This window comes from Dichotomopilus funicola, assembly GCF_033296635.1.
Source record: "Dichotomopilus funicola strain CBS 141.50 unplaced genomic scaffold C8A04scaffold_75, whole genome shotgun sequence".
Classification (NCBI taxonomy): Eukaryota; Fungi; Ascomycota; class Sordariomycetes; order Sordariales; family Chaetomiaceae; genus Dichotomopilus; species Dichotomopilus funicola.
The window spans coordinates 35,573-60,898 of record NW_026944096.1 but is presented as its reverse complement, the minus strand read 5'-3'; the positions used below and the strand labels follow the sequence as shown (position 1 = coordinate 60,898).

Genomic DNA, 25,326 nt, shown 5'->3' with positions numbered 1-25,326 from the left:
GAGTTGGGTTGAAGACATCTATCTGTAAGATTGACTGTGTGTGATATAGATTTGAGTTTCTTTGGTACACATCTCATGTTCGATACCAGGTTTGGATTACACTTGGGAGGGAGTGTTGTCAGTTTAAATTGTACAACAGCACTTGTTTTTGCGCTCACCTTGTTAGTTATTATACACTACGCACGTTTCTTCCCATTGGCTTTCACTTTTAGGCATTGTTTTGTTGACATCAAGGGTATTGTCATTCATCGCCAAACTACAATGCACGCTCGTGGCACCGATACTCGGATATCCATCTGGTAAAGAGAGAGTGGGGCTCGGCTCGGCCGGCAATTGCTAATTATTTCCGCTTTAGGCAATTTCGATGATTGATGGGATGAACATGCTCCACACCGAAATTTGCTTGACCGAGTTCTTCAGCACTCATCGTTGATCCCTGGAGTTGAGGATGTCACTCTTTTACAGCCGGAAAGTAACTATGATTATGTCCCTAGATGAGGTCACTCCACGAGGGCTACAATACTGTTGTCCAGGCTGACAACGTGAGCGGTAAGATTTTGGCCAATAGATGGGATGGAGACATCTCATCAATCCTTGCAAGTGGACCCTGTCATCTTTGCTCGGCGAATATTAACGCGAGATCAGATCAGATAAAATATTGGCGCGCTCAAGTCGTGTTGCTGAGTAACTACACTAATGCGAACAAACCATGAGCATATCATGAGGCTTTCACCCCCGATTCCAATCGACAGCTTGCGTCTACCATCTCCCACACTCCCTAACACCCACCTCCCTCCAGCACCATGAAACTCCTCCCCTTCCTCATCTCTACACTCCCCTTCCTTGGCAGCGGGAGTGGCCATCCCACCCCCATCGTCTCCGACACCCACCACCAAATCACCTACCACGGCCTCGAACGCAACAACATCGAAGTCTTCCTCGGCATCCCCTACGGCCAAAACACCGGCGGTCCCGCCCGGTTCAAACCCCCCACCAAACATGTCCCCCCCGCCGGCAGCCGCGTGAACGCCACGGCCTACGGCCCCAGCTGTCCGCAGCTTGGAGAGTGGGCGCCGCCGCTGTTGCTGGCGAATATCACGCACATGTCGGAGGATTGTTTGAACTTGAATGTGGCTAGGCCGAAGGGGACAAGGGCGGGGGAGAGGTTGCCGGTGATGGTGTTTATTCATGGGGGCGGGCTGTTTAAGGGGGATAATCATGATCCGACGATTTTGCCGGATCGGTTGGTGCGGGAGTCGGTGGAGAATGGGTCGCCGGTTGTGCATGTGGCGCTGAATTATCGGTTGGGTGGTGAGTTCTAACCGTTACTCCTTGGACAAATGGTTAGTTTGGAACTGACATGGTGGAATAGTATTTGGGTTTGCTCGCTCGGATGCCCTCAAGGCGGAGAAAGCGGAGAATAATGGCTTGAGGGACCAGCGGCTAGCTCTTGAATGGGTGAGGGACAATATTGCCCATTTTGGCGGTAATCCGGACGAGGTTACGGTGTTTGGGCAGTCATCAGGGGGTATGTTGACTTGTTTACTCACCCCTATTCACTTCAACTAACACTTCCTCAAACAACCAACCCATATTTCCGATCCATCGCTAACAAACCCAGGCCTATCCGTCAGCCTCCAACTCATGGCCTACGGCGCGACCAAACCCGTCCCCTTCCACCAAGCCATCGCCCAAAGCCAAATGCTCGAGCCCGGCATCGCCGGCAACTACACCCTCCAAGCCACGCAAATGGTCGCCGACCACGTCGGCTGCAACACCACCGCCCTCTCCTCCCCGGCCACCATCACCTGCCTCCGCAATCTCGACACCCGCACGCTCCTCGACGCCAGCCTCGCAACCTACAGCGAAACCCTCCACCTCGGCGAAATCTGGCTGCCCACCGTCGACGGCGACTTCATCCCGGCCAAACCCTCCACCCTCCTCCGCACGGGTCGCTTCGCCAACGTCACGACTATGATCGGCTGGTGCCAAGACGACACTACCGTGTTTACTGATCCAGCCATCCAAACCGAAGCTGACGTCCGCGCCTTTTTCAGCCTCTACATCCCCGCCCTCAGCGAATCCAACATGGACAAGCTCTTATCCCTCTACCCCCCCGCCGAATTCACCCCCCCAAGCACACCATCCCCATCCCCAAACATCCTATCCACCCAATTCTTCCGCGCCGCCCGCATCTTCCGCGACATCCTCATGACCTGCCCCCCCCTCGCCTACGGGTCCCACCTCTCCGCCGCCGGCAACGACGTCTACCTCTACAACTGGAACCAAACCATCCTCGCTCCCATCCTAGAACAAGTCATCCCCGGCACAGCAGGGTGGGGTCCGATCCACACATCGGAGTTTGCATACATGTTTGGGAATCTGGAAAGGTATGATACCAACGGGTTTGTGTTTGAGCCCACGGGGGCGGATTATGACCTGGTAAAAAGGGGGACGAGGTCGTGGGCGAATTTTGCGGCGACGGGGAGGCCGGGGGCCGTGGGGAGGGAGACGTTTCAGGGGTTTGGGAAGGGGTTTGACGGGGAGGGGGGGGAGGATGTGTTTGTGTATGTGGTGGGTGGGGAGAGGGAAGGGTTGACGGCGGTTGATGGGGAGGGGGCTACGGAGGAGATGAGGAGGCAGAGGTTGAGGGAGAGGTGTGCGTTTTTGAATGGGGGGGAGGTGGTGGAGCAGTTTGAGTTTTAGATAACTACAGGTACTTTTGGTTCTGGCTTCTTGTCAGCCTTTCTTGTGGTTGATTATCAACCTAATATGTATGTACCAATGAACGCTGGTCATTAAGAAACTTGATCCCGAATTCGTGACACCATGCTGTACATACAGACTTGGGACTTTGACATTAATTAGATACTCTCCGATTAAAACTCAGGTGCTTTTCACGACTCGGGAATTGATACGAAAAGAGTGAGCAGCTACTACAGATGGCTGAAGAGACACCGATAGACTTGCTAAGCGGGGCACGCCGAAGGGCCAGGAAGAAGGAGAGAGAGAAGGGGAATGGAAACGGAAACGTAGAAGAAATCGGGTGATCGGGCGGGTTGGGTGATATCTCGTTTATTTACCATGTACGGATACTACTCTTCAACTCATCTCTATTTCCCAACCCCACGCTCCAAAACAAGAACCAAGACGTCGCAACATCAAGGTAGATATCTGTCCAACCAACTCTCAAATCTCACGTTTTACCTATCCATTACCCCCATCTCCATCCATCTACCTTCCGCCTATCAACCCTTTCACCTCCCTATCAACCCCTCTATTTACCACCCACCTCAAATAATGCAGAAATCACACGGCAACGGGCACGGTACGCAGAAGCAGAACCGCCCCGGGCACACCTCGCTGCGCCCACCGCGCAGGCCTAGCTCGGCCTCGGTTTCTGGATGAGGTTGGCGCGGGTCTATTTCGGGTGGGCTTTGTTAGCTAGGTATGTTCGGTTGTCAATGGTTTTTGGTGAGGGGTTCTTCGAGGGACCTTGAACCCGCTCCATGGAGCTCCTTCATTTGCCGAGAAGGAGAGAGGGAGGTTTGTGAAGAGGCCAGGAAACTTGCGTGTTCAAGGGAAACTTACTCATAGGTTGTGAGGCGGCGGGCTGGGTCGTGAGTGGGCGGTGAACGTGAGCAGGCTGCGGCCGTTGGAGGGTCGGCTGCGATGTGGGTTGCTGGGAGTCCATAATGGAGGATGGGATGGTGTGATGAGGTGATTTTAATTGATGAGCCTTGGTGAGGAAAATGTGGTGTTCAAAATTTCGAATTTTGGCGTGTGATGAGGAATTAGGTCTGGAATTAAAGGTCTCTTCCTAACCGAACAATGTCTGAGGAGGTGAAGGCTTGGAAATGTGGGCTGACGTGTCGGGTTCAGGGGGGGTAAAGCATGACGTCATAATCTGAACTGGGAATTGAACACGAAAGAACTGCACCCTAACCCTAACCCTAGGACCCGGCGATTGGAAACAGTGCCACCGTCAAGCAAGCGTTAAACACGACAACGAAATGATGGGAGTTTAGAATTTGTTGTCGGTGTCATGAAGCGGTGGGATGGAAATTAGGAAGTTAACAGGAAATGAGTCTAGGTGATGAATGGTCTCTAACTCCCGTCCCACAATGACAGGAATTGACTGTGTGCTTCATAATTAGATGAGATGACCTGCGATTCAAACTTTCACCTGCAAAGATCAGCTAATTAAGTAGGTAATTGCTCGTTGATTGTGTTCCGTATTGGGGGTTAGGCCATTAAGGTCTCATTCAACCTTTATGTAGAGCCACAACAATCTACGATGAAGGACGAAAGGCCATGACATCACCAGCTGCGAGTTCAACAACCCCTGATCGACACTGGGACCAATGATCATCAAAAAACTTCACTCTCACAGGTTGCGATCACCAATTTCCATGGCACATATCAAAATGCTTTCTCTGCCTCAAACTAGAACGGCTGTCTTGCGACGAGGCTCATTAGGGGCTTTCCTCCGCCCGTTACAGGTCTCGGAGCCTGAGAGGACGAGGTCGGATAGATCAATTCGCAGTGCTTCGGGCTCGGCCACGAATGTGCCGAAACAGATTGCAAATGCAAAGGTTAGTGATACAACGGTCCATAGATGCGTTTGATTCTCGGTGTTCGGTGTAGTTGAGTCGGAGTGTGTTCCACGACAACATCCTAACTACACTCAAAGGCAACCGACACGTCCCAAATACAACACCCACCAAACGACGGCAACCCGGTCTCATCAGCGCAAAACACCAAAAAGAAAACTCTCCACGAGATGGATGAAGATTTGCGACTCAAAATGGAGGGTCTTGCCGGGGATGGAGGCGCATCTGGGGTTGAGTATGAGAATGGGAAACCTGTTGCCATGAAAAGGTCGGTGAAGGAAAACATGTTTCGGTACATTTGAGCCCAAGTTGAATTGTTAGCCCACATTCTGCCCGCCAAAAACAATTTCCTCTCTTCAGTTCATAGCACGGTCGCTTTTATTACGAGGTTGTCAATAACACTAATGCCAAGTCGGCCGCCGATTCTCCGCATTCAGAAACAGTGAGCCCCTTAATGAGCGATCATCTTGGCTCCCTGGCTCAAAGGTCGATTTTCCCGCCAACGACCGGCCACAGGGTGATATTGCCCGTAGATCATCAAATATGTTACCAGTCAACCACCCTTACCTAACCGAGACATTGCTCGGTGCAATGTTCAAGCGAGCGCAGTACAGTACCGATTCAAATCATTAAATAATACCTACCTGACTTGATATCTTTCGACGACGGTTAACCTCGACCAGTCCAACAAACCTCCCATCTCCAACCGCAACCTCAACTTCCACGGTTCCACCATCATCAGCACCATGTCCAAACTCACCCTCCCCCTCCTCACCCTCACCCTGGCCCTCACCCGGCACGTCCACGCCCAATGCGGCGCCGGCACCCCCGACATCACCGTAACCGGCTCCTCCTCCTCCTTCACCACCACCAGCAGCTCCGGCACCCAACTCTACACCGGCTCCTCCTACCTCGAAGCCCTCAACCAAGCCCTCAGCGCCGCCACCAGCGGCCAGCGCCTCGCCGTCATGGCGTCCGGTTCCATCGGCGCCAGCACACTCACCCTCCCCAGCGGTATCACGTTCGAAGGGTGCGGCACTATTGACGTTGCGAACCGCGCTGGGTATGGTGCGATTGAGGCTACTGATACTGAGGATGTGAATATTCCATACTTGACTATGACGGGGGATCCGTATTTTGGGTTGCGGTTTTCTGGGAACCGCAACCTTGCGCTGGGGGAGATTACGATGAACCTTAGCGGCGGACTGGGAATCCGGTTTGATCGGGATCGTGCGGCAAGCTCGAATGTGTCGATGGATACCATCACCGTTACCGGCGCCGGTAGTCATGCCGTCGAGACGTGGAACATCGACGGGTTGACGGTCAACTCTGTGATCGCGCGCGACGTGGGGGAGTGTGGGCTGCTGCTGCAGGCGACGACGAATGCGAAGGTGGGGTTGGTGGATGGGGATAATGTGGCTGCGGGCACTGGGTATGCGACTTTCCGGATGGCGAATAATAACGGGCAGACGGCGGATGGGGGGTATAGTACGAATGTGTATGTGGATAAGGTTGTGTCGCGGGGCGGGGGTAGGGGGATCTTTTGTGTGTCGCAGTCAGGGGCGGTGGAGATTGGGGAGATTGATTTGGCGGATAATGGGAATAACGCGATTTTGATTGAGAATTGTTATAATGTGGTGATTAAGGGGGGGAAGGTGAATGGGGGAGGGGAGGTGCGGATTTCGGCAAGGGATGAGTTTCCGAATACTAGTGATGTCTCGATTACGCTGCAGGTGGACGGGACGACGGTGAAGGAGTCGCCGTGTGGGGATAACATCAGCTGGACGCTGACGGGGAGTGCGGAACAGTCTATTTGTTAGGGACGGGATGGAACAATGGGAGTAGCCCGGGGGGTATGTGGCTTGGTAAAAGTTTTGATCAATGAGAGTATTTGCTGTGTCATTATTTTTGAAATTGGAACTAACAATTACCTTGTGAACACAATGAGAGTCTTGCATGACCGCGGGTTCACTCGACAATACAACGGCCGCGGTCTTTGTGGCCGGCCTGGAGGTCATGGCCCGCGCCAACAAGGGGCAATCCTTTGTTATGAGCCGATAGCTGCATTGTTTGCTTCTCTAATTGTTCAATTGTACAGAGCTCTAAACTCGAGGAGTAATTAATTACAAGTGCTGAGAGCTTTGCGACACATACCGTCCATCTGAGCATATTAAAGGCGATCGTCCCTTTCCGTATTTGCTCAGGTCTTCCCGGGAACCGTAAAAGACAAACCAGACATTCATCAAACACCACTCAGGCACCAACCCATACGCTTCCTATTACCATGGATCCCAAGTTCAGTCCAGAAGTCCGTAATGAGCACAATGTTGATCTTGGTTCTGTACACCGAGCATTTGTTCAAGTGCCGTTGGATCTCATCGAGAAGATGAGTGGGACCAAGGTGAAGTCCACAAATGACCAGTCGCCGTGCGAACTGAAGGCTAAGATTACCTCATTGACCGTTCTGAGAGGTAAATTGTCCGTCCTCGATGTTATCTACGCGCAGATTAGGGCACTCGTCAGGCCCCGTGGCGTGGGGGAGGCTACCATCTGCGACGGGAAGGAGCTGAGAGGCCCAAAAGGGGGATATCTACACAATATCTCTCTGATGCGTCCTCAGGGACAGGTAGTGGGTATGAGCTTCGTTATCGAACAGCTACCTGTAAGCACACAGGGCCTCGTTGATGTCGTGATCTCTTGTGAGCACTTTGGCTCGGAGCCATGGCGATATCAGTGTTCGGTGAAGAAAAATGAGGGGATCTGTATTGAATAGGAGTGTAGAAATAATTGAAGGTTATGCATACAATCCCCCTCGAGTCTCTTTTCATGCACAGGTAACTCAAGGGGAGCAAGTGAGGCGTGCCACACTTTTCGCAAAGAAAGCCCCGCGCGACTGATGTCTCTTGGGTAATTAAATTACATAATGCTGCTCGCAGTAAGCCCGGGAATCCCAATCGATGTCAACAATGGGTGGTGGTGGTTCCAAGTTCCCAAAGAGGTGTGATGTCGAGTAGGACCGCCACAGGCAAAACCGGCCCCTCCAGATTCGACCAATATCCCCCAACCAACCGTCGTAGAGAACACCGGTCTCTTTCTACTCTTACTTTTTATGGCACGGCATCCCACACAGGACGGTGGCTGTCAGCTTCCTCTCATTGATATCCCCCTTGGGTGGCACATGGTAACGGAATAAGGGATAAAGGCCTGCACAACCCCGGAGGCAATTTCTGAGACCATAATATGAGGGTAAACTTAACGACGAGAGGAGAATAGTATTGAAGTTGGGAGAATAGCGGCCAAAGGAGTAACTCAATAGGCTGGGGTTATTGGAATCGAACAAGAAGTCTGGGTTCCGAGACGGTAATGTGAATGGTGTCAGGTTATCCGCTAATTAGATATGCTCATTGAGGCGAGGAGTATAGCAGTGTTTACATTCGCCCGTAGGTCCTACGCGTGATATGAGATGTCCAAGTTATTCACTACCTTCATGCATCTGAGAAAACAAGCAGAGCAGTTCACTTATTATACGACAGCCTTAGACAGCAGCTTTAGTGAATAGGACCTTGCTTCTGCCCATTTGAATTCGGGTGATGCCATCAACACAAGAACCGCAAAGTTATTGGTCTTACTTGAACACATCAACATAATGAATGGCTTAGCATACCTAACTTCCGCGATAGTATTGGCAGCGCCGAAATTAAATCAGATGGTTGAACTGAGGAGCACGATGAAGCAATCCATTAGACTATGCCCTCACTCACAAACCAAAGGCATTACGACTTCGGCCGAAACTTGGTATTCGAGAAGCGCGATGCATCCCGGCTAGGTAGTCATGCAACGATTAACAATACCAGACACGCATCAATTCTCATGCTTCCCCACGCCATTTCACCTAATAACGGGATTGCCGCACTCCCGTGGCCAACAAGCACGGCATAGCGGCTCCCACATGTCGTTTAGGCGGCTGGATATTAGATCAGGGGGTAAAACCACTTCAGCCATTTGCAAATCCCGGCCCAACCGCCGATCCCTTGGGCAAAAGACAACGCAATCCGGGGCTGCCCCACGAAAAAGTCAACTGAAACCTTGGCTTAAGAGTCTTGGCTCAACAACCCCCCCTTGGCCCGCGGCCACCCCGATCGCTGTGATCGCTCTGATCGCTGCAGCAGCGGAGAGGAATGATTTGCGCGAGGAGGAGGACGGCCCGGGGAACGATAATGGGTTGCGATCAACAAGGCTGGGGCTGAGGGGTTTTACCGTTGAACCGAGAAGAGACCGAGAAGGTGGGTGGGTTGTTGGACATCATCGGCGTCGTTCTTTTACTTAAAGACTGTGAAGAAGTGAGATGAGTCTTCATCAAGATTCATTCTTGCCCAAGCCAGACTCACGCCGCACAACACCATCTTGTCCATCAAAAACCCACCAACCGCCACAATGAAGCTCCTCACCCTCCCCGTCCTCCTCCTTCCCAACCTCGCCTCGGCGCACTACATCTTCCAGCAGCTGAGCTCCGGGTCCCAGACCTTCGGTGTGTATGAAAACATCCGCAAGAACACCAACCAGAACTCGCCCGTGACAGACCTTGACTCGGACGACTTGCGCTGTAACGTTGGCGGTGCGTCGGGCGCCGACACGACTGTGTGGTCTGCGAAGGCGGGTGATGCGTTCACCTTCACCAGCGATGTTGCTGTGTACCACCAGGGGCCTATCTCGCTGTGAGTGTTTTCCTCTATGGGTGTTGTTAGCGGTGAAATTGGGTGTGTTTTCCGCGGACTCGGGCTGACTTGTGAGTGTAGCTACATGTCCAAGGCGGATGGATCTGTCAACGACTACGATGGATCGGGCGACTGGTTCAAGATCTTCGACTTTGGTCCTGACTTCAGCAGCGGCCAGGCTGAGTGGCCGATGAGGTGTATGTTGCCGCAGACTCTTCCTTGTTGTTTGCAAGGATGTAACTTTTAAGTTGTTACTAACAACGCGACAGCCACCTACGAGTACACCATCCCCACCTGCATTGCCGACGGCGAGTACCTTCTGCGTATTCAGTCCCTCGCCATCCACAACCCCGGCAGCACGCCGCAGTTCTACATCAGCTGCGCTCAGGTCAACGTCACGGGCGGTGGAAGCACCACGCCGAGCGCCACGGCCAAGTTCCCCGGTGCCATCCACGCCGATGACCCGGGTTACACTGCCAACGTGAGTTCCGAATCCTCTCCCCCCCCCCCGCTCTTGCTCGAAGGATGTGCCCGAAAAGAAAAAGGGGTTCTTCTCTCGGGCTTGGCACTGCGGAAGAGTTGGTCGCTGACACAGGGCCCTGCAGATTTACAGCGACTTCACGTCGTACACGGTTCCTGGACCGGAGGTCTTCAGCTGCTAGAGCGCGAGGTAAAGGATGACTACGGGTAGGTTCGGGCACCGCCTGAACCCGATGTTGATGTGGGCGGGTTATCTCGGCGGCGTCGGATGGGACATCATGGGAGAGGGGGGGTAAAGATGACGACAGATTCGAAGCGAGAGGGAGCGGGGGAGGTTTTGAGTTGATTTGTCACACCCGTGTGGAGCGGGATACGCGGCTGGATCTCTTTCAGTCTCCGGTGTTTTCTCGTCTTCTCGGGCAGCCCGGGTTGGCGTGCTGGCGTTGCAGTGCTTGAATGCGAGATCGTTTTCCATCCGTATTCTTTTCTTCTGACATGAGCGGGAATGCGGGCCGTCTGCCGTCGATCCTCCCATGCGAAACGCAACCCTGGTCTAGCGATCGGCAGAACTTAATCTTTGTGGGGTGGTGTCGCTCACTGCCGTATTCGGCCCGGAGCATCTGCCGGATCGCCAAGACCAGGGGTGCGGGAGACGCCGATGGATGTGGCGGTTGTGTATTCTTTTTCTTTTTGTTGTGTGCGTTCTCCAGCGAGCCTTCCAGATACGGCGTTCTCTCAAGGATGTTTCTCGGAGATCGAACTCTTTTCTGACGAGATCCAGATGCAGGTGGGGGGTCTTGTCATGGGCGGCAGCCATGGCCCCATGGAAGTCCATCAAGCCAGTAACCAGTTGGGCTGTGGAAGCAATGTCGAGCAAGGCAATGGCCGCGAGACACGCAAGACAGGCCGGGGCCGGTAGAAACTCTCGGTGCGTGGGCCGCAGAAAAGTTCGCTCGCTTCGCTGCGGGGGGATGCTACGGATGCGTGGAACCTTCTACACGTGTAACTCCGGACCCTAGAACCTGGTTTGAGAAAACGAGTCCTGAACAAAACGAAAATGAGGAAACGAGAGTGACGATCTGCCGTCGCCGCCTCATGGAGCCGAGACATGGGGTGCAGAGCGGCGTACATCCGGTGTTGGGGAAGACGCTATGTTTAGCTCTGCAATTTGCTCGGGCATTGGCGTCGGCTCCGGGAGAATCTGGGGAAATGAACGAGGCATGCGACTACGCCTCCCGGCTTGAGCTGAATGGTATGAGCTTCTCCATTTGAAGAGAAAAGTCGTACTAAAATCATAACTACAATCAGAGCACACTAGCAGGTTAGCCTTCATGTATGCTTGTGGGGATTTGGGCATTTCTTGCCATAATTATTCCTCTATCTTTATAGTCATACCCACCTTGCCACCTCCGCCATACCGACTAATAGGTGCTTAGGGTTAGGGGTTCTGCTAAGAAATACTTACATCGAATCTCAGTCTTGAGTCGCCGTACTCCGGCCGTTAAAGTTAACCAGAAGGGATTATAATGCACGCGGAAAACTAACATGGGAACTAGAAGGCAAAAAGGCTGTTGAGAGGATCGTTCTCTCCAGTCTGCCGGAATGATCACAAATTGCGGGTCTGTAAGCGTTCTTCAGGTGATACCCAGACTTAGTAACAAGTACAACACTCGATCTTTGACTTCCGTTTCTCTCCAGCAGCGGGAAATCCCCGCTGCTCTGTAATTGCGGCAACGCTAATACCAATCGTTCAATATTTTCTTCCTAATGGGAGAAAATAACGATATTGGAAACTACTAATAAAAAAGGAGAAAGTTCCAGTCAAGTCCCGGGCATACCTCTTTCCTAGTCCACCATGAGGTCATTGCGAGAAGGTTAACTAGGCTGTTTCAGTCATTTAGGTGAAAGACAGGTGAGTTACCAATGGCCGTCCAGCGTCGCGTAGTGTGACATTCAACCCAAGACGGAAGGCTCTTAGGGCATTCGGATAGATGGGGAGGGACGGATATCTGAAGCCACACCGAGACTCCTAATTTCACCAAATCCAAACCAGTTGAGTATCTTAACTTTTACCCAAACCCAGATTACTGTATTCACAGACCATGGGTGATATCCGAGGCACGTGCGAATGACACGGATGTAAAACGCCTTGTGGCAAAATGTGGCCGCCCATGTTGTAGTTCCCGGTCATCCGACAAGGACGATTGTAAGCTAGAAAGTCATATGCCGCGCTTTAGATCCGGGAAATACACTTCCCCACCGTCGGGGTTAAATAATGCACGACCAATGCAGCTTTGGCGGCATCGTATGTATGGTGAGTCTAGACTGCGATCCGGAAGACTTTCCCCAGCTTCCATTGCACGCTCATGTCTCTGCGATCAATCACACGATTGAACTTCTCAATAGTGTGTGGTTGGACAAACGACAACGGAGTGTAAGAGAGGACCGAACAACCCGAGCTGGAGATGGCAAAGCTCTGACTAACAAATATGTCAGCTTATGAACACTATAATACGCGAATTCAAAATAAGAAAGAGCTGCATGTGGGTTTATTACCTCGCTTAACAAGCTGACGCACACTCAATCCTGTGGTTTGTTGCCAAAAAACCTTGGGAGGTCTCCAAGCATCCGTAAAAGTGTTGCTGGCCGGAATAATGGTTCTAGGGAGTCGTTCTATGATACTTACTTTGGTGGTTATCAGTTCATAGCGTGAGTACTCAAATCTGAGTTACCGGACAAGCGGTTTGGTACCTGGGTCTAGATATTTTCCATAGATTGGACCTAATTACTCAGGAAAGGGCGATTCTGATTACTGTTTCGCTGATCAAATTCGAGTTGCCTCGCTGGAGCAGTATAAGGCATCTCAACTTCCAGAAACAAGGTCGAATTTTGGATTCAAGTCTTTTAGTTCGCAGAACCGGGTAGTGGTTTGGCGTTGTAAATTCTCAACGACGATCAACAATGAGCCTGGAAGAACCGGCCCCATAACCGGCCGGGTTAGCTGGGAGCAGTGGCTGTACGAAGGGGAAGAGCAAGGCAGAACGCGCAGGAAGGTGCGCCTTCCATAAGAATTGCTCGGCTCAAGAAGCCGCAAACTTTTACGCAGCTCTCCGATTTTCAACTTCCAATTTGATCCTCACGAAAAATCAACGAACAACAACCCATCGTAGTTGAATTTCAAACGAAGGCGCCTCCTCGGCCGCGCCAAAGTGACAACACACAAAGCGGACGCTTGGCGCTGCTATAGATATATAACAAGCATCTACCGAGCGGAACGTTAACGGTACACGTGACGGCTCGAGTCCTGGACCGTCGGACCGGTGCTTACTCTGTGCAGCTTGATTGGTTTCCGGCTGATTAACCAGCTCAAATCGGCCATGAGGCGAACGCAGCGCTCGGGTCGAACATTGTTCCACGGTATAGATGAAGTTGTGGCTGGCTCTGACTCTCCGAGTCAGCTGCGAAAACTGTATCGAGCATGGCCGGTGATTTATCCAAAGTGGGGGAGATTGCCGTTTTCAGCGAGCTCGCCAAGACACGGGATTCTTTCGACAGTGATCCGTAGATATCGAGGTAAAACCTGCAAGGCGACTCATCAACTCCAGTGTTGACAGGATTGCTTTCAATGGGCGAGCAAACGGTTCATGCGGCAGGCCGCGAAACATCGATTATGTCGCCACTCCAAGCACCAAGACAAGAACGAGACAAGGAAGGCCGAAGCTCGACCGATCGATGGAGCCAGCTTCCCCCCAAGACGGGTGTCAATCGTCAACATCCGTCGCCCGCCCAAACCGTTGCGGGTTCATCCCCACGTTGCACCCGGCCCGCGGGCAGCCCGATGCCGAAGGATTTGCCCTGAGCAGCCTGCCAGCCTGGTTCAACCCACCCCGGCCCGCACCAAGAAGTTCATCCCCGCCTTGTTTCCCCGCGAATCATTGCGCGCCGGTTTCCTCCAAGCCAAGCCGGTGTCGCTATCGCGCCGTCGCTGATTCGTTTATGGTTTGTGCTGACAGTTCGGAACGGCCTCGGCGAGGAAACAAGTCTTCTTGGGCTGAACGTTGTTCTGGTATCCGTATCCGCAGATCTGATTGATTTCCCGCAAAACCACCGGCGCCGTCGCCTAGATCCGGCTTTGATTCGGGGGTATGCTCGGGCGCATCATGCCCACGCCCAGTCCCGCCCCGTCATGCCGTGTCCTGCCTTGACAGCGACCGCCAGGGGGGCTGCCGGCGCCAGACAGCATGATCCAAGCATCGCCCCAAAAGCGCCCCCTCGGAAGGAAAAAAAAGTTGGGGAAAGGACGACAAGGTTTGACCCCACACGGCCATCAACCCTTTTCTCCAATTTACACTACGCGCTCCCTTAATCTGCAGAGCTGCGCTGTGGAGATGCCGATCTCATCTGCTTCGGGGTTGGAGGCTATACTCGGACCTGCAGCTTTTAATCTATCTTGCTCCATCCGTGTTCCGTGGTGGGCAAGCTTGGTGCATTCTTCCGCACGCAAGGGATCCATCCTCTCGGTGACACTCCGTTTGTCAACGCCCTTCAATCTCGCCATCTCTCCTCTTTTCCACGGAGAGCCGTTCCGTCCGCAGCGCATTCGCAAACAGGAATGCAGGGCCCCAAGTTCTGTACCGGAAACCAGAATCCCCTCTTGGTGCTGAGCGACAGGGGGGTAAACAAGGAGGGTGGTCAGGAACAATGGGGAACCATGAACCATCCTTGACTGGGGACGGTTCACCGGACTCCGCATTTGTCTCCCCCCCGGGACCAAACGATGATATTTATTCATGGCGCCCGCCCCCAGGGCACTCACGATGAAGGGATCGGTTGTGTTCCTTGGCCCAGCCTTGATTTATCACAGGACCAGTCTGAGTGAGCTCCGGCTGCATTGGGAACCATGAAGTTTTTCAGCCGCATCGGGGCGACTGCCCTCGCGGTGACAGCGTGTAAGTTTCCCAACCTGCGTGTGCGGGCGAAAAAGGAGACCTGAGGGAGTGAATTGTTGACTGACCTGCCCCAGCGCTGCAACAATGTGCCGCCCAGATGACCGCGGGAACCTACACCGATGAGGCGACCGGTATCTCCTTCAAGACGTGGACCGCCACCTCGGGTGGTGCCTTCACCTTCGGTATCGCTCTGCCATCAGACGCTCTGACGACTGACGCTACCGAGTATCTCGGTTACCTGGTATGTGCAAGAGAGGGCAGAGGACCACAGCCACTGGGGACGATATCTGGAAGATGACAGCCTGTTTACTGACGCATCTCGCAGAGCTGCCAACTCGCCGACCCTACCGCCCCTGGCTACTGTGGTCTGTCCCATGGCCAGTCCGGTCAGATGACCCAGGCGCTCCTGCTCCTCGCCTGGGCCAGTGAGGACGTCGTCTACACCTCCTTCCGCTACGCCACCGGCTACACCCTGCCCTCCCTCTACACTGGTGACGCCAAGCTCACCCAGATCTCGTCCAAGGTCAACGCGGACTCCTTTGAGCTGCTCTACCGTTGCGAGGGCTGCTTCGCCTGGGACCAGGATGGCGTCCAGGGCAACGTTTCCACCAGCGCCGGCAACCTTGTCCTCGGCCACGCTGCTGCTACTTCGGACCTTGTTGGCCCTACCTGCCCCGACACGGCTACTTTCGGCTTCCACGACAACGGTTACGGTCAGTGGGGTGCTGCGCTGGATGGCTCGACTTCGGACTCGTATGCGGACTGGGCTGCGCTCGCGACCACGACCCCGCCCACGACCTGCGACGGGTAAGCTCACTCTCTTCCTACAGCTGTGTGCATGTGCATGTGTGTGTGTCAAAAGTATGGTTACTCGGCCCGAACCTCGCCCCAAAACGCCCTCACATAGCTGTGCGAGGAGGAATCGTCATTGTGGTTCAAAAATAGGAAAACCGGAAAAAAAGCAGTACGGACAGGACATAGGCATCTTTCAACAATGTGGACAAGCAGATAGCATTCATTTCTACATACCCAAGGGACCGCCGACACGGGGTCCCCAGTTATATTCGAATATTTCCTTCACAACCTCAACCTCAACCTCTATGGATATGCCTGCTGTCATTCCGGCTGCGATGCGGGACGCCATACTTTTGACACAACCCGTGTTATCTTCTGTTCGCTTCGCTGCAAAGCAAGGAGACATGCTAACAAGACGTGTATCATAGCTCGGGTGGTGATGACGCCGTCTGCACTCCCGCTCCGGAAGACACGTACGACTACATCGTCGTTGGCGGTGGTGCCGGTGGTATCACTGTCTCCGACAAGCTGAGCGAGGCTGGCCACAAGGTCCTGCTGATCGAGAAGGGCCCCCCGTCGACCGGCCGCTGGAAGGGCACCATGAAGCCTACCTGGCTCGACGATACTGACCTCACTCGCTTCGACGTCCCCGGTCTGTGCAACCAGATCTGGGTCGACTCGGACGGCATTGCCTGCACGGATACCGACCAGATGGCCGGCTGTGTTCTCGGTGGTGGTACCGCCGTCAACGCTGGTCTATGGTGGAAGCCTAACCCGCTCGACTGGGACGAGAACTTCCCCACTGGATGGAAGTCCGATGACCTCGCCGACGCTACCGGCCGTGTGTTTGAGCGTATCCCCGGCACTAATGCCCCGTCGCAGGACGGCAAGCGCTACCTCCAGGAGGGCTTCGACGTCCTCACCGGTGGTCTTGAGCAAGGTGGCTGGACCTCGGTCGTTGCCAACGAGGAGCCCACCAAGAAGAACTTCACCTACGCCCACACCGAGTACATGTACGAGGGCGGCGAGCGTGGCGGCCCTCTGGCTACCTACCTCGTCACTGCCTCTGGCCGTGACAACTTTGCTCTCTGGACCGGCTCGGCTGTGCGCCGCGCTGTTCGTGACGGCAGCAAGGTCTCGGGTGTCGAGCTCGAGTGCTTGACGGACGGTGGCTACAACGGCACCGTCAAGTTGAACGAGGGCGGTGGTGTCATCTTCGCGGCCGGTGCCTTTGGCTCGGCTAAGCTGCTCTTCCGCTCTGGTATCGGCCCGTCTGACCAGCTCCAGGTTGTCGCGAGCTCCAAGGACGGCGCGGACTTCACCGCCGAGAGCGACTGGATCAACCTGCCCGTCGGCAGCAACCTGATTGACCACTTGAACACCGACCTGATCGTCACTCACCCGGATGTGGTCTTCTATGACTTCTACGAGGCCTGGGACGAGCCGATCGCGGATGACGAGTCTGCGTACCTGAACGGTCGCACCGGTATCCTTGCCCAGGCTGCCCCCAACATTGGCCCCATGGTGAGTCTTGGAAACATGACATGTGAGACATCAAGGACCATTCGCTAACATATTTGCTCTAGATGTGGGATGAGGTCACTCCCTCCGACGGCAAGGTCCGCCAGTTCCAGTGGACTTCTCGTGTTGAGGGTGCCGCCACCTACACCAACTCGACCCGTAAGCCTTCCTTGTCTGATATGTCTTACCCTTTTGCTTTAGACTAACCGAGTTTCCCCCAGACGCCATGACCCTCAGCCAGTACCTCGGCCGTGGTGTCGTCTCGCGCGGCCGCATGACCATCACCAAGGGCCTGACCACCGTCGTCAGCGACCCGCCTTACCTCAAGGACGACTCCGATCTCGAGGCCGTCATCACCGGCATCAAGAACATCCAGGCCGCCCTCAACACCATCCCCAACATCACCTGGGTGCTCCCGCCCCCCAACGGCACCGTCGAGGAGTACGTCGCCAGCCTGCCGGTCACCCCCGCCGCGCGCCGCGCCAACCACTGGATGGGCACTGCCAAGCTGGGTAGTGATGATGGCCGTGACGGCGGTACCTCGGTTGTGGATCTCGATACTAAGGTGTATGGTACCGACAACTTGTTTGTGGTGGACGCGTCGGTGTTCCCGGGTATTAGCACCGGTAACCCGTCGGCTATGATTGTTATTGTTGCTGAGCAGGCTGCTGGGCGGATTCTCGCGCTGCGGAGCTAGATGGCTGTCGCTTGTGGTTAGCAGGCGATGGCTTGTCTGAGTTCTAGGGGACAAAAGCGAGGACAGGGAAAATATTGTTAGGGAGGATAACGAACATGTGACATTCTCTGTGTATATTGAATGGGAATTTACATACCTATCATTGTCCCTTTTGACTGTTTGTGCGACAATAATGATTGTGTCTCCAACCCTGTGTCTTCTAACTCGGCACAGTCTTCTAACTCTCTTGTTTGGGCCTTACCTCTGTTCTTTCACGCCCCACCTCCTTACCTTGCCCTGTCGCCTGATTAATCTGGTCAAGTCCCAACTCCCAAGTGCAGACCACACCCCACGTGATCAACATATACCGTTGTTTGAGGATGTGATCATACACCCATCAAGTCCCACCAACACTCTACTGCAGATGCCGACGTCCACCCTCACCATCGGAAAATTAATATTCGTAAGACGCCGTTTAGTCGGTGAACCGGTCTAACGGGGTGGCCTGAATAGGGACTTTGTGATCCTGACTACCTCCGAGATCTGGATTCCATTTCTGCCAATGTAATTGCGCCGTGCTTGTGGGTTTCTGGGAATGATGTATTTTTAGCTTTTACTTCTTGCTTTGTTCCCTCCCCCAGTTTCCGTAGGGACATAAATCAAGGACATGTGGAAAATTGTTCCTTCAAAATTGGGCATCCGAATATACCTTAGATCCTGAGGTTAGTCGAGGTTTTGCCTTTTGAGGTTTCCCGGCCCTGAGGATCTCCGTAACCGTCTGCTATCCCTTCAAGCCCCTCTTAGCCGTGTTTCCGCTCTCACGTCCCTTGCTCCCAGTGAATTCTAGTTAGAATCGGGTGTTTATGTGTCAGTGTAACAAATAATCCGGACATGAATCCGCTTCCACATGTGCCCTCGATGAAAGGCATTGTCCGCCGAGGCATACAGGTATTGGTGGCTACTCTGCCACATATGACTGTCCCTTAAGCCTCTCCTAAACTAACCGACGGAAAACAAGGGGAACAACAAGATATTCCCCCGTCTGAACTCCCCAGGAGCTCGGGCCAACAACGTAGAGCGAGAATGGAAGAACAAAAAACCTCAACACCGCGTTCCTGCCGTCCGCGGCCAACAACGAGAATCAACGCGTCAACTCGCGCGTGCCCCTGGAGCCTAACAAAGCGGTGGTCACGGGTCGTCCCAAGTTCGCCCTGTTTCAAGAGAAACTATTGTGCACATGCTGATTGTTCCTGTGCCTGACTTCTGGCTGGGGCGTGCCCTGGAAAACTATATCAAGGCTCCTCACCACCCTGGCCTTCTTCTCCTTGACTTACTTCTGGGCCAGTGGTTTTGGGGAGATTGTGATCCAACTTTCCTACCGACCATCTATCTTGCTCGGTGGTTTAGATTTCTCTACTGCTATTCTTTTCTTCATTCTCTGTTTCTCTTGATCCTCTCGTCTACCCTCAATCTCCTCGTCTCGGCCTTTACCGACCGACCCTTTTTTCCCATTGTCAACACCGCTCGATTACTCGTCTTCGGTTTTGCCTACTTTCTACCGACTGCCGTCCCGAGACGCATTTCTTTCTACCCCGCGAATCACTCTCGTCAAGTCCGACTTAGCCTTTCTACACACCTCGGTGCATCATCACTTTGCACTCTTCTTTCAATCTTTCCCACAACCGATAACCTTCTCTTCAACTATCATCACCAAGAAACCTAACACATCTCGCCCATCATGTGCATCGCCGTCGTCAAACACTGCCCCTGCGTCAAATGCATGGACAAGCCCTCTCCCGAGACGACTGAGCGTCTCGATTACTGCGCCGACAAACAGGAGATGCTCCGCGGCACTTGGGACGGCAACACCTCTATGCCCATGTTCACCCGTCAGAAGCTCATGATGCCGTGCCATGAGCTCACGTACATGCGTGCCTTGGACGCGAACATGTGCCTGTTCAAGAAGGACAACGCTTCGCCTGCGGACACGATCGCGGCCCCTGCGGCCGAGACCGCCGTCGCTGATGAACGTCCTTTGATCAAGTTCACACCGATTAACATTCCCACCAAGGGCCGCAGCAAGCTGGCCAACTCTTTGTCCAACGACACTTCGGGGGTCACCGGGACTACCATGGGCAAGCTGAGCTCAGACAAGAAACTGGATGTTTCCTACTTGGCGTCGACTGCGCAGCAGGCTCTGGATTTCAGCGCCGAGAAGAACCAGGAGTCTAAGAAGGTATGGTTTCATAACTTTCATTTATTACTCGCGTAACGACTGCGATAATTACATTTAACTAACCCGGCGATCCGATCTTTCAGACTTCGGACAAGAACAACAAGGACATCGGCAAAGGCAAAGGAAAAGAAATTGACAATGACATTGACGATGACAACGTCAGCACCACGACCGAAGAAGTCGTCAACACCGACGCCGACGAGATGGACGTCGACACGGACAACAACAACAACCCCGTCGTCATCACCTCCGTCACCGCCACCGGCACAGCCACCAACCCCATCACCATCCCCAACACCCCGCGCCTCTACACGTTCAAGCACATCCACAAACGTGCCCGCCTCGACGGCCCCTCTACCACCACCAAGACCGGCACTGCAACCGGCACCGCCCTAACCACCGCTGCTGCCCTCACCCACCTAGCTGAGAACTTTGCCCGCGAAAACAACACCACCAACAACAACAGCAGCCCCAACCCCACCAGCAGTACCATCGTCCACCCAGCCAGCAGCACCATCACCGCCACCAGCTCCCCGGCCTGCAACAACAACAGCAGCTCCCCCCTGGCCCCCACTCCGTCGAGCACCACCCACGGCACCGGCACCGGCACCGGCACCCCTGGCCACACCGGCACCACTGGCCGCACCGGCAGCACCGGCATCACCAACAGCAAAGGCCGTACCCCGCTGCCGAACTCACGCCCGATGACCCCGCGCGTGATTCAGGCCACGGCGGCTGCGGCGGCGGCTGATTTGGCTGCGAGGGTTGCGAGGGGGGTGTGGACGCATGAGGAGTCGGTTAAGGTTTTGTTGTTGAGGTGCAGGGAGATTGAGTATAATTCGGCGAGGGCTAGGGAGGTACGTATTTCTTTTACTTTGTCTCTTGTACATTCTCCTTTGGGGTTGTTGGAGAATGAGAAAAAGATGCTAATGGGTTTTGTTTGTGAATAGGTTCTGCCTGGCCGAGACGCGGCTGCTTGTGAGGACCAGCTGCTTGATTTGGCGCTGAAGTATGGCTATGAGGACCATATTTGAGCTGCCACAGCCTGTCTGTCCCTAGGTCATTGGGTGACCAAGCTCAACAGCATATAGACATGGTTGGGTTTTACGGAGGTTATTAGGTCTGGACTTGGACTGGATGGAGTTTTGCGTTTGGAATCGGGTTAGGGCATATTACCTCGATAGTGAGTGCCTGGTTGATACGGGCGTTTGGAAGGGATTGGTATCCGTGGACTGGGACATTTCGGCTCTGGTTTGTCTTTCTGGGCATATACCCTTGGAGTTTGAGGAGGTTCAGGGAGGAATGGGACTGCTCTAGGTCCTGATAATGCTCTTTCGGAGCTTGCATCTGCCACGGAACTCCTTGGGATAGTACTGGCAGGTGTGAGCAGAAAAGGGCTCGCAGTACGATAGTTACCTTAAGCTTTTAGCATTGCGTTTTGCGGACATTTCCGTCACTCTGTAACGTAGAATCAGTCATTTTTCTTAGCTGCGGTGATGTGACCAAGAGCACTCACATCTTGATCCTCCAGAGGTTATCGACAAACTTGAGGATGCCCGTGGTTGAAGCTGTGATTGTCATGTCCTCGTTCGCACCAACAAGCTCTTTATACTTGTCAGCGGGTGGTCATACCGAATAAATCACCATACCACGATGATGCACGCATCTTCGACCATTTTTAGTTGCCGCCTTACAACTAAGTGTTACATCACAAACCTTATACAAACAGTAACACCCAATACAATGTAGTAATTCGCAAAACCACTAACCCATCTAAAGCCCAGACGACACCCACCGCCAACTACGAACTGAAGACCATAAATACCACAACCCAAACGCTTAACTCTCTCTCACACCTCCAATACCCCCCTGTCCATCTCCATCATCAACCCCCTCCTTCACTCCAATCCCCTAATTACTAAAATTCCGCTGTATACCACCTCTCCCCCCGCGACCGCCGATGAGACGACCCCCGACCCAAATCCCCCGCATCCCATCGAAAAGGCCCACACCAACGAAACGACCCACCAAATCTACCCGGTAGCGGCGGTGCCGGCTGCTCTGTGTGTCCCTGTCCCTGTCCCTGTCCCTGTCCCTGTGTCCCCAACTGTGTCTGCGCATTTCCCCCCTCCGAAGCCCTACGTCGAGGTAAAAGCGGAATAGGCGGGTATGCACCCTCCGGCAGTATTGTGGCCTCCTCGGGGCGAATGTATGTTGTGGACTGGACTCGTTCATTGTGGGTTATGGATGCTGGGTCTGGGTGGGGCTCCCAGACGAGGGTGTAGAAGTAGTATTCTCGGTTGTTGACGCGGTGGGACCGGTGGTGGTGATTTTGATGATGGTGGTGGTTGTCATGACGATGGTGTCGGTGGGAGTGGTTGTTGTTGGTCTGGGTGTGGGATGGGGGGCCTCTGAAGTGGACGAAGGCGCCGAGGGATTCCCAGTTGTGTCCTGGGGGGCGGAAGTTGGGGTTGGAGCCGGTGGGAGGCATTTTGTTTTGTATGTATGTGTGTGTGTGTGTGTGTGTGTGTGTGTGTGTGTGTCGTGCCAACTGATGTTACGTTTGAGAAGATTCCCCTGGAGTGAGAAGTAGGTTGCTCATTGAAAATGAGAGTAGTAAAAGGGGGAAAGCGAGTAAGGGCAGGGCGTTATATAGGATTCTTGCACTCTCTGTGAGTTCATGTGCTGTAGCAACCCCCTTTGTACCGCACAAAGTAGAAATATGGAAGCAGGATCAATATGCTGACCAAATCTCAGCATCTAACCCCGAGAGAGCTGGCATCTGATAATTCACTATGCCTTGTTAGCTTTCACAGTCATGGCTACATAGGGAACATTTGGCAGTCAAGCTACCGTGGACAAGTGTCATCCAGCCTTGGTTTCGTGACGGCAGCCACTCTACACGCTGGAACAAGGAGATAGTGTCCTACCACGCCTCCCCATGAACCCGCAACCGCGCTCATATGAGCAACGCCGAGAAACACCAGCCGCACTGCGGGCGACTCCAATGTCGTGGCTGGCCGGAAGGAAGACGCCCACAAGATCTCAAGAAGAGCAAAACTGGTCGACTGTTTTCTTCTTCCCCTATTCACCGTCACCTCACAAACGATCACGCAAAACTCTCAGCTCGACCACAAATACCATCCAAACTAGACCCAACTAGATCACCAAGGATCTCCACAACCGCTCCAAGAACGTTCATTCACACGCCCTCGCAGCCTTTTGCGTGCCCCCTTCGCTATTAACCCCTTAATATCCTTTCCTGACTCACACTCCTCGCGCAAATGCCGTACTAATCGCAAAAACCACCAAACAGCAAACACCGCCAAGAACCTACCATGGCCCGCGCCATCAAGGACTGCATAGTAAAGCACCTAGTGTGCAACAATTGCAAGGAAGAGGTTCACGTGCGGTGTGCCCATTGTGAAGAGTGTCCCAGCTGCTGCTCTTGCTGAACACACTCTTTGCCTTTGCTGAATTCGCACACTTTGGCCGCTAGATGGCACGGAAAGGAGATGGGCTATAGGCTACTAGAGGTTTCGGAATTTCGGGACTCGCTGCGGCTGCTGGACTCGCTGCATTCTGAAGAATAGGATGGCTGAGTGTGGGATAGCCGGCCCGGGGGTCTTTGACGCAGCGGGGCCTTGAATTTTTTGAAGTGCTCTTTGTTCTTAGTTGTTACTAGGGCGAGTGGGAAGGCTGTGCCGCCTGGGCCACGATTATAACATAACACAAAGTCATTGATGCACTTGGGATGGTAGTAAAATACTAAAGTCTATTTGTTCCTCCTACTGGTGTTGAGAGCTGCTTACTAGCGCACTGTCAACACAAATATTCCTAGTCTATCCTCCCCTTAAGTGGGGTGCACGAACAACAATAACGCCGTTCCTCTGTAAGCATAACTATCCCCTAACTCAGGGCTATCATTTCCGATCAAAGCCCAAAAGTCCATCTTACCTTACCCATATCGATAGAGACTCGCCACCGGTCTTTGTCCTTCATGTTTCAGGTTCTGTTACCCCGGTTACTGCCAACATAATACTTACTACTATGTACAATTACCCCCAATTACCCCCATAGAATTCTTACCTCAAAGCCTCCTCCACGAATTCGGGGGATACATAGACGACCTCTTCCTTCTCCGGCGGCTCGAGTCATCCTCGTCTTGTTCCGCACTGGGATTTCCCAGCCCACCGTAACCTCCCCGGTCATGACTACTCACAGAACCACACCGGCTAAGGCCCACGGGAGGGCTGTTGTCTTGCTCTATGCTGACAGAGTGACGGCGCTCTCGGTTACGACTGCTATGCTCGCGGCTGCTATGCTCACGGCTACTATGCTCGCGGCTCCTATGCTCACGACGATCGGCATCAGGACGGCTCTCATAACTAACTGAAGCCCGCCTCCAAACAGGAACAGGAGTGGGCGTAGTCGGATCCGGCCTCGCCCAGTCCCTATCCCGATCCCGGCCTAAATCCCTCCACCCATTATCCGGAAACCCCTGCGGAAATAACCTCCCCGGCGACGGCTGAGTCGGCCGCTGCTGAGGCCTCTCATCCCCGCCACCAACACCAATACCACCAGCAAGATCACTCCCCGACCGAACTTCAAACCTCCTCGCAAAACTCTCCAACGGATCCGGCCGACGATTACCGCTATTACTATTCCCACCACCACTCCCATTATTACTCCCATTATAATTAGTAAGATTACCCCTCGTCGCAAAATTCAACACCGGCGACCGGAACTCCTCATCCGTCCCCACCACCGTGTCACTGCCACTCACACTCGGCGCGGCCGCGGGCCCGGGCTTGATACTCGGCGCAGGTGGGGGGGAATCGGCAGAATAGACCGACGACGACCAGACGTCTTGGGGGTCGGGGTACTGCGACGGTGGCGCCAAAGCAGACAGACGACTAAGCGGGGAGGAGTCGAGGTGCGGTGCTGGGTGAGGACTGTACGGGGACGATGACCATGGCGACGAGTTCGGTTGTGCCGGCCCTGGTGCTGGTGTCGATCGTGGTGCCGACCGTGGTGCCGGTCCTGGTGTTGGTGTTGAAACCGAGACCGGGTCCGAGACCGAAACCGGGTCGGGGTCAGAGGAATAAGGGGACATCTCACCATATTCCGACGCGCGCGGGCGCAGGTGTGGGGGGACAAGCGCCGGTGTAGGCTGGGGGCGCGACCGGGCAATGGTGGGCGTGGGATAAGGAGGGAGGGCGCCGTAGCCGTATTTGGCTCGGATGTCGGTCATGTCGGGGATGATGGGGGTTGGGCTGTCGCTGCGTCGGCTGCGTGACGGGGCAGGGGAAGCGGGGAGGGGCCGGTCGGTGTTGATTTT

General features: G+C 53.9%; 7 protein-coding genes across 7 annotated transcripts in view; 6 read left to right on the top strand and 1 right to left on the bottom strand.

Moving 5' to 3' along the window:
• Positions 1 to 803: 803 nt before the first annotated feature.
• C8A04DRAFT_14830 (Alpha/Beta hydrolase protein) lies at positions 804 to 2,706 on the top strand (the record flags this gene model as incomplete). Its single annotated transcript, XM_062778252.1, has 3 exons — positions 804 to 1,311; positions 1,373 to 1,528; positions 1,622 to 2,706. 3 exons carry the CDS (start codon positions 804 to 806, stop codon positions 2,704 to 2,706), a joined length of 1,749 nt encoding a protein of 582 aa, XP_062633935.1.
• Positions 2,707 to 4,735: 2,029 nt separating this feature from the next.
• Positions 4,736 to 4,915, top strand: C8A04DRAFT_14811 (uncharacterized protein; the record flags this gene model as incomplete). The annotated part of the gene is made up of 1 exon (XM_062778243.1): positions 4,736 to 4,915. A coding segment is annotated over one exon (180 nt), but the record flags the coding sequence as incomplete, so codon positions are not given.
• A 444-nt stretch (positions 4,916 to 5,359) lies between these two features.
• Positions 5,360 to 6,433, top strand: C8A04DRAFT_14832 (uncharacterized protein; the record flags this gene model as incomplete). Its single annotated transcript, XM_062778254.1, has 1 exon — positions 5,360 to 6,433. The coding sequence occupies one exon, from the start codon at positions 5,360 to 5,362 to the stop codon at positions 6,431 to 6,433; it is 1,074 nt and encodes a 357-aa protein (XP_062633933.1).
• A 2,614-nt stretch (positions 6,434 to 9,047) lies between these two features.
• On the top strand, positions 9,048 to 9,990 carry C8A04DRAFT_31899 (putative endo-beta-1,4-glucanase D; the record flags this gene model as incomplete). Its single annotated transcript, XM_062781911.1, has 4 exons — positions 9,048 to 9,328; positions 9,410 to 9,525; positions 9,598 to 9,809; positions 9,934 to 9,990. 4 exons carry the CDS (start codon positions 9,048 to 9,050, stop codon positions 9,988 to 9,990), a joined length of 666 nt encoding a protein of 221 aa, XP_062633932.1.
• Positions 9,991 to 14,708: 4,718 nt separating this feature from the next.
• Positions 14,709 to 17,770, top strand: C8A04DRAFT_39792 (cellobiose dehydrogenase; the record flags this gene model as incomplete). Its single annotated transcript, XM_062784717.1, has 6 exons — positions 14,709 to 14,757; positions 14,832 to 14,998; positions 15,083 to 15,564; positions 15,981 to 17,076; positions 17,139 to 17,232; positions 17,295 to 17,770. The coding sequence occupies 6 exons, from the start codon at positions 14,709 to 14,711 to the stop codon at positions 17,768 to 17,770; spliced, it is 2,364 nt and encodes a 787-aa protein (XP_062633931.1).
• Positions 17,771 to 19,487: 1,717 nt separating this feature from the next.
• On the top strand, positions 19,488 to 21,019 carry C8A04DRAFT_14820 (uncharacterized protein; the record flags this gene model as incomplete). The annotated part of the gene is made up of 3 exons (XM_062778247.1): positions 19,488 to 19,865; positions 20,306 to 20,842; positions 20,936 to 21,019. The coding sequence occupies 3 exons, from the start codon at positions 19,488 to 19,490 to the stop codon at positions 21,017 to 21,019; spliced, it is 999 nt and encodes a 332-aa protein (XP_062633930.1).
• A 3,056-nt stretch (positions 21,020 to 24,075) lies between these two features.
• C8A04DRAFT_31895 (uncharacterized protein) overlaps positions 24,076 to 25,326 on the bottom strand; it is a gene marked incomplete at both ends in the record, with an annotated part of 1,755 nt that continues 504 nt past the window's right edge. The window contains one exon of the mRNA XM_062781910.1: positions 24,076 to 25,261. Coding sequence (XP_062633929.1) covers positions 24,076 to 25,261 — 1,186 coding nt within the window. The remainder of the gene's footprint in view (positions 25,262 to 25,326) is intronic.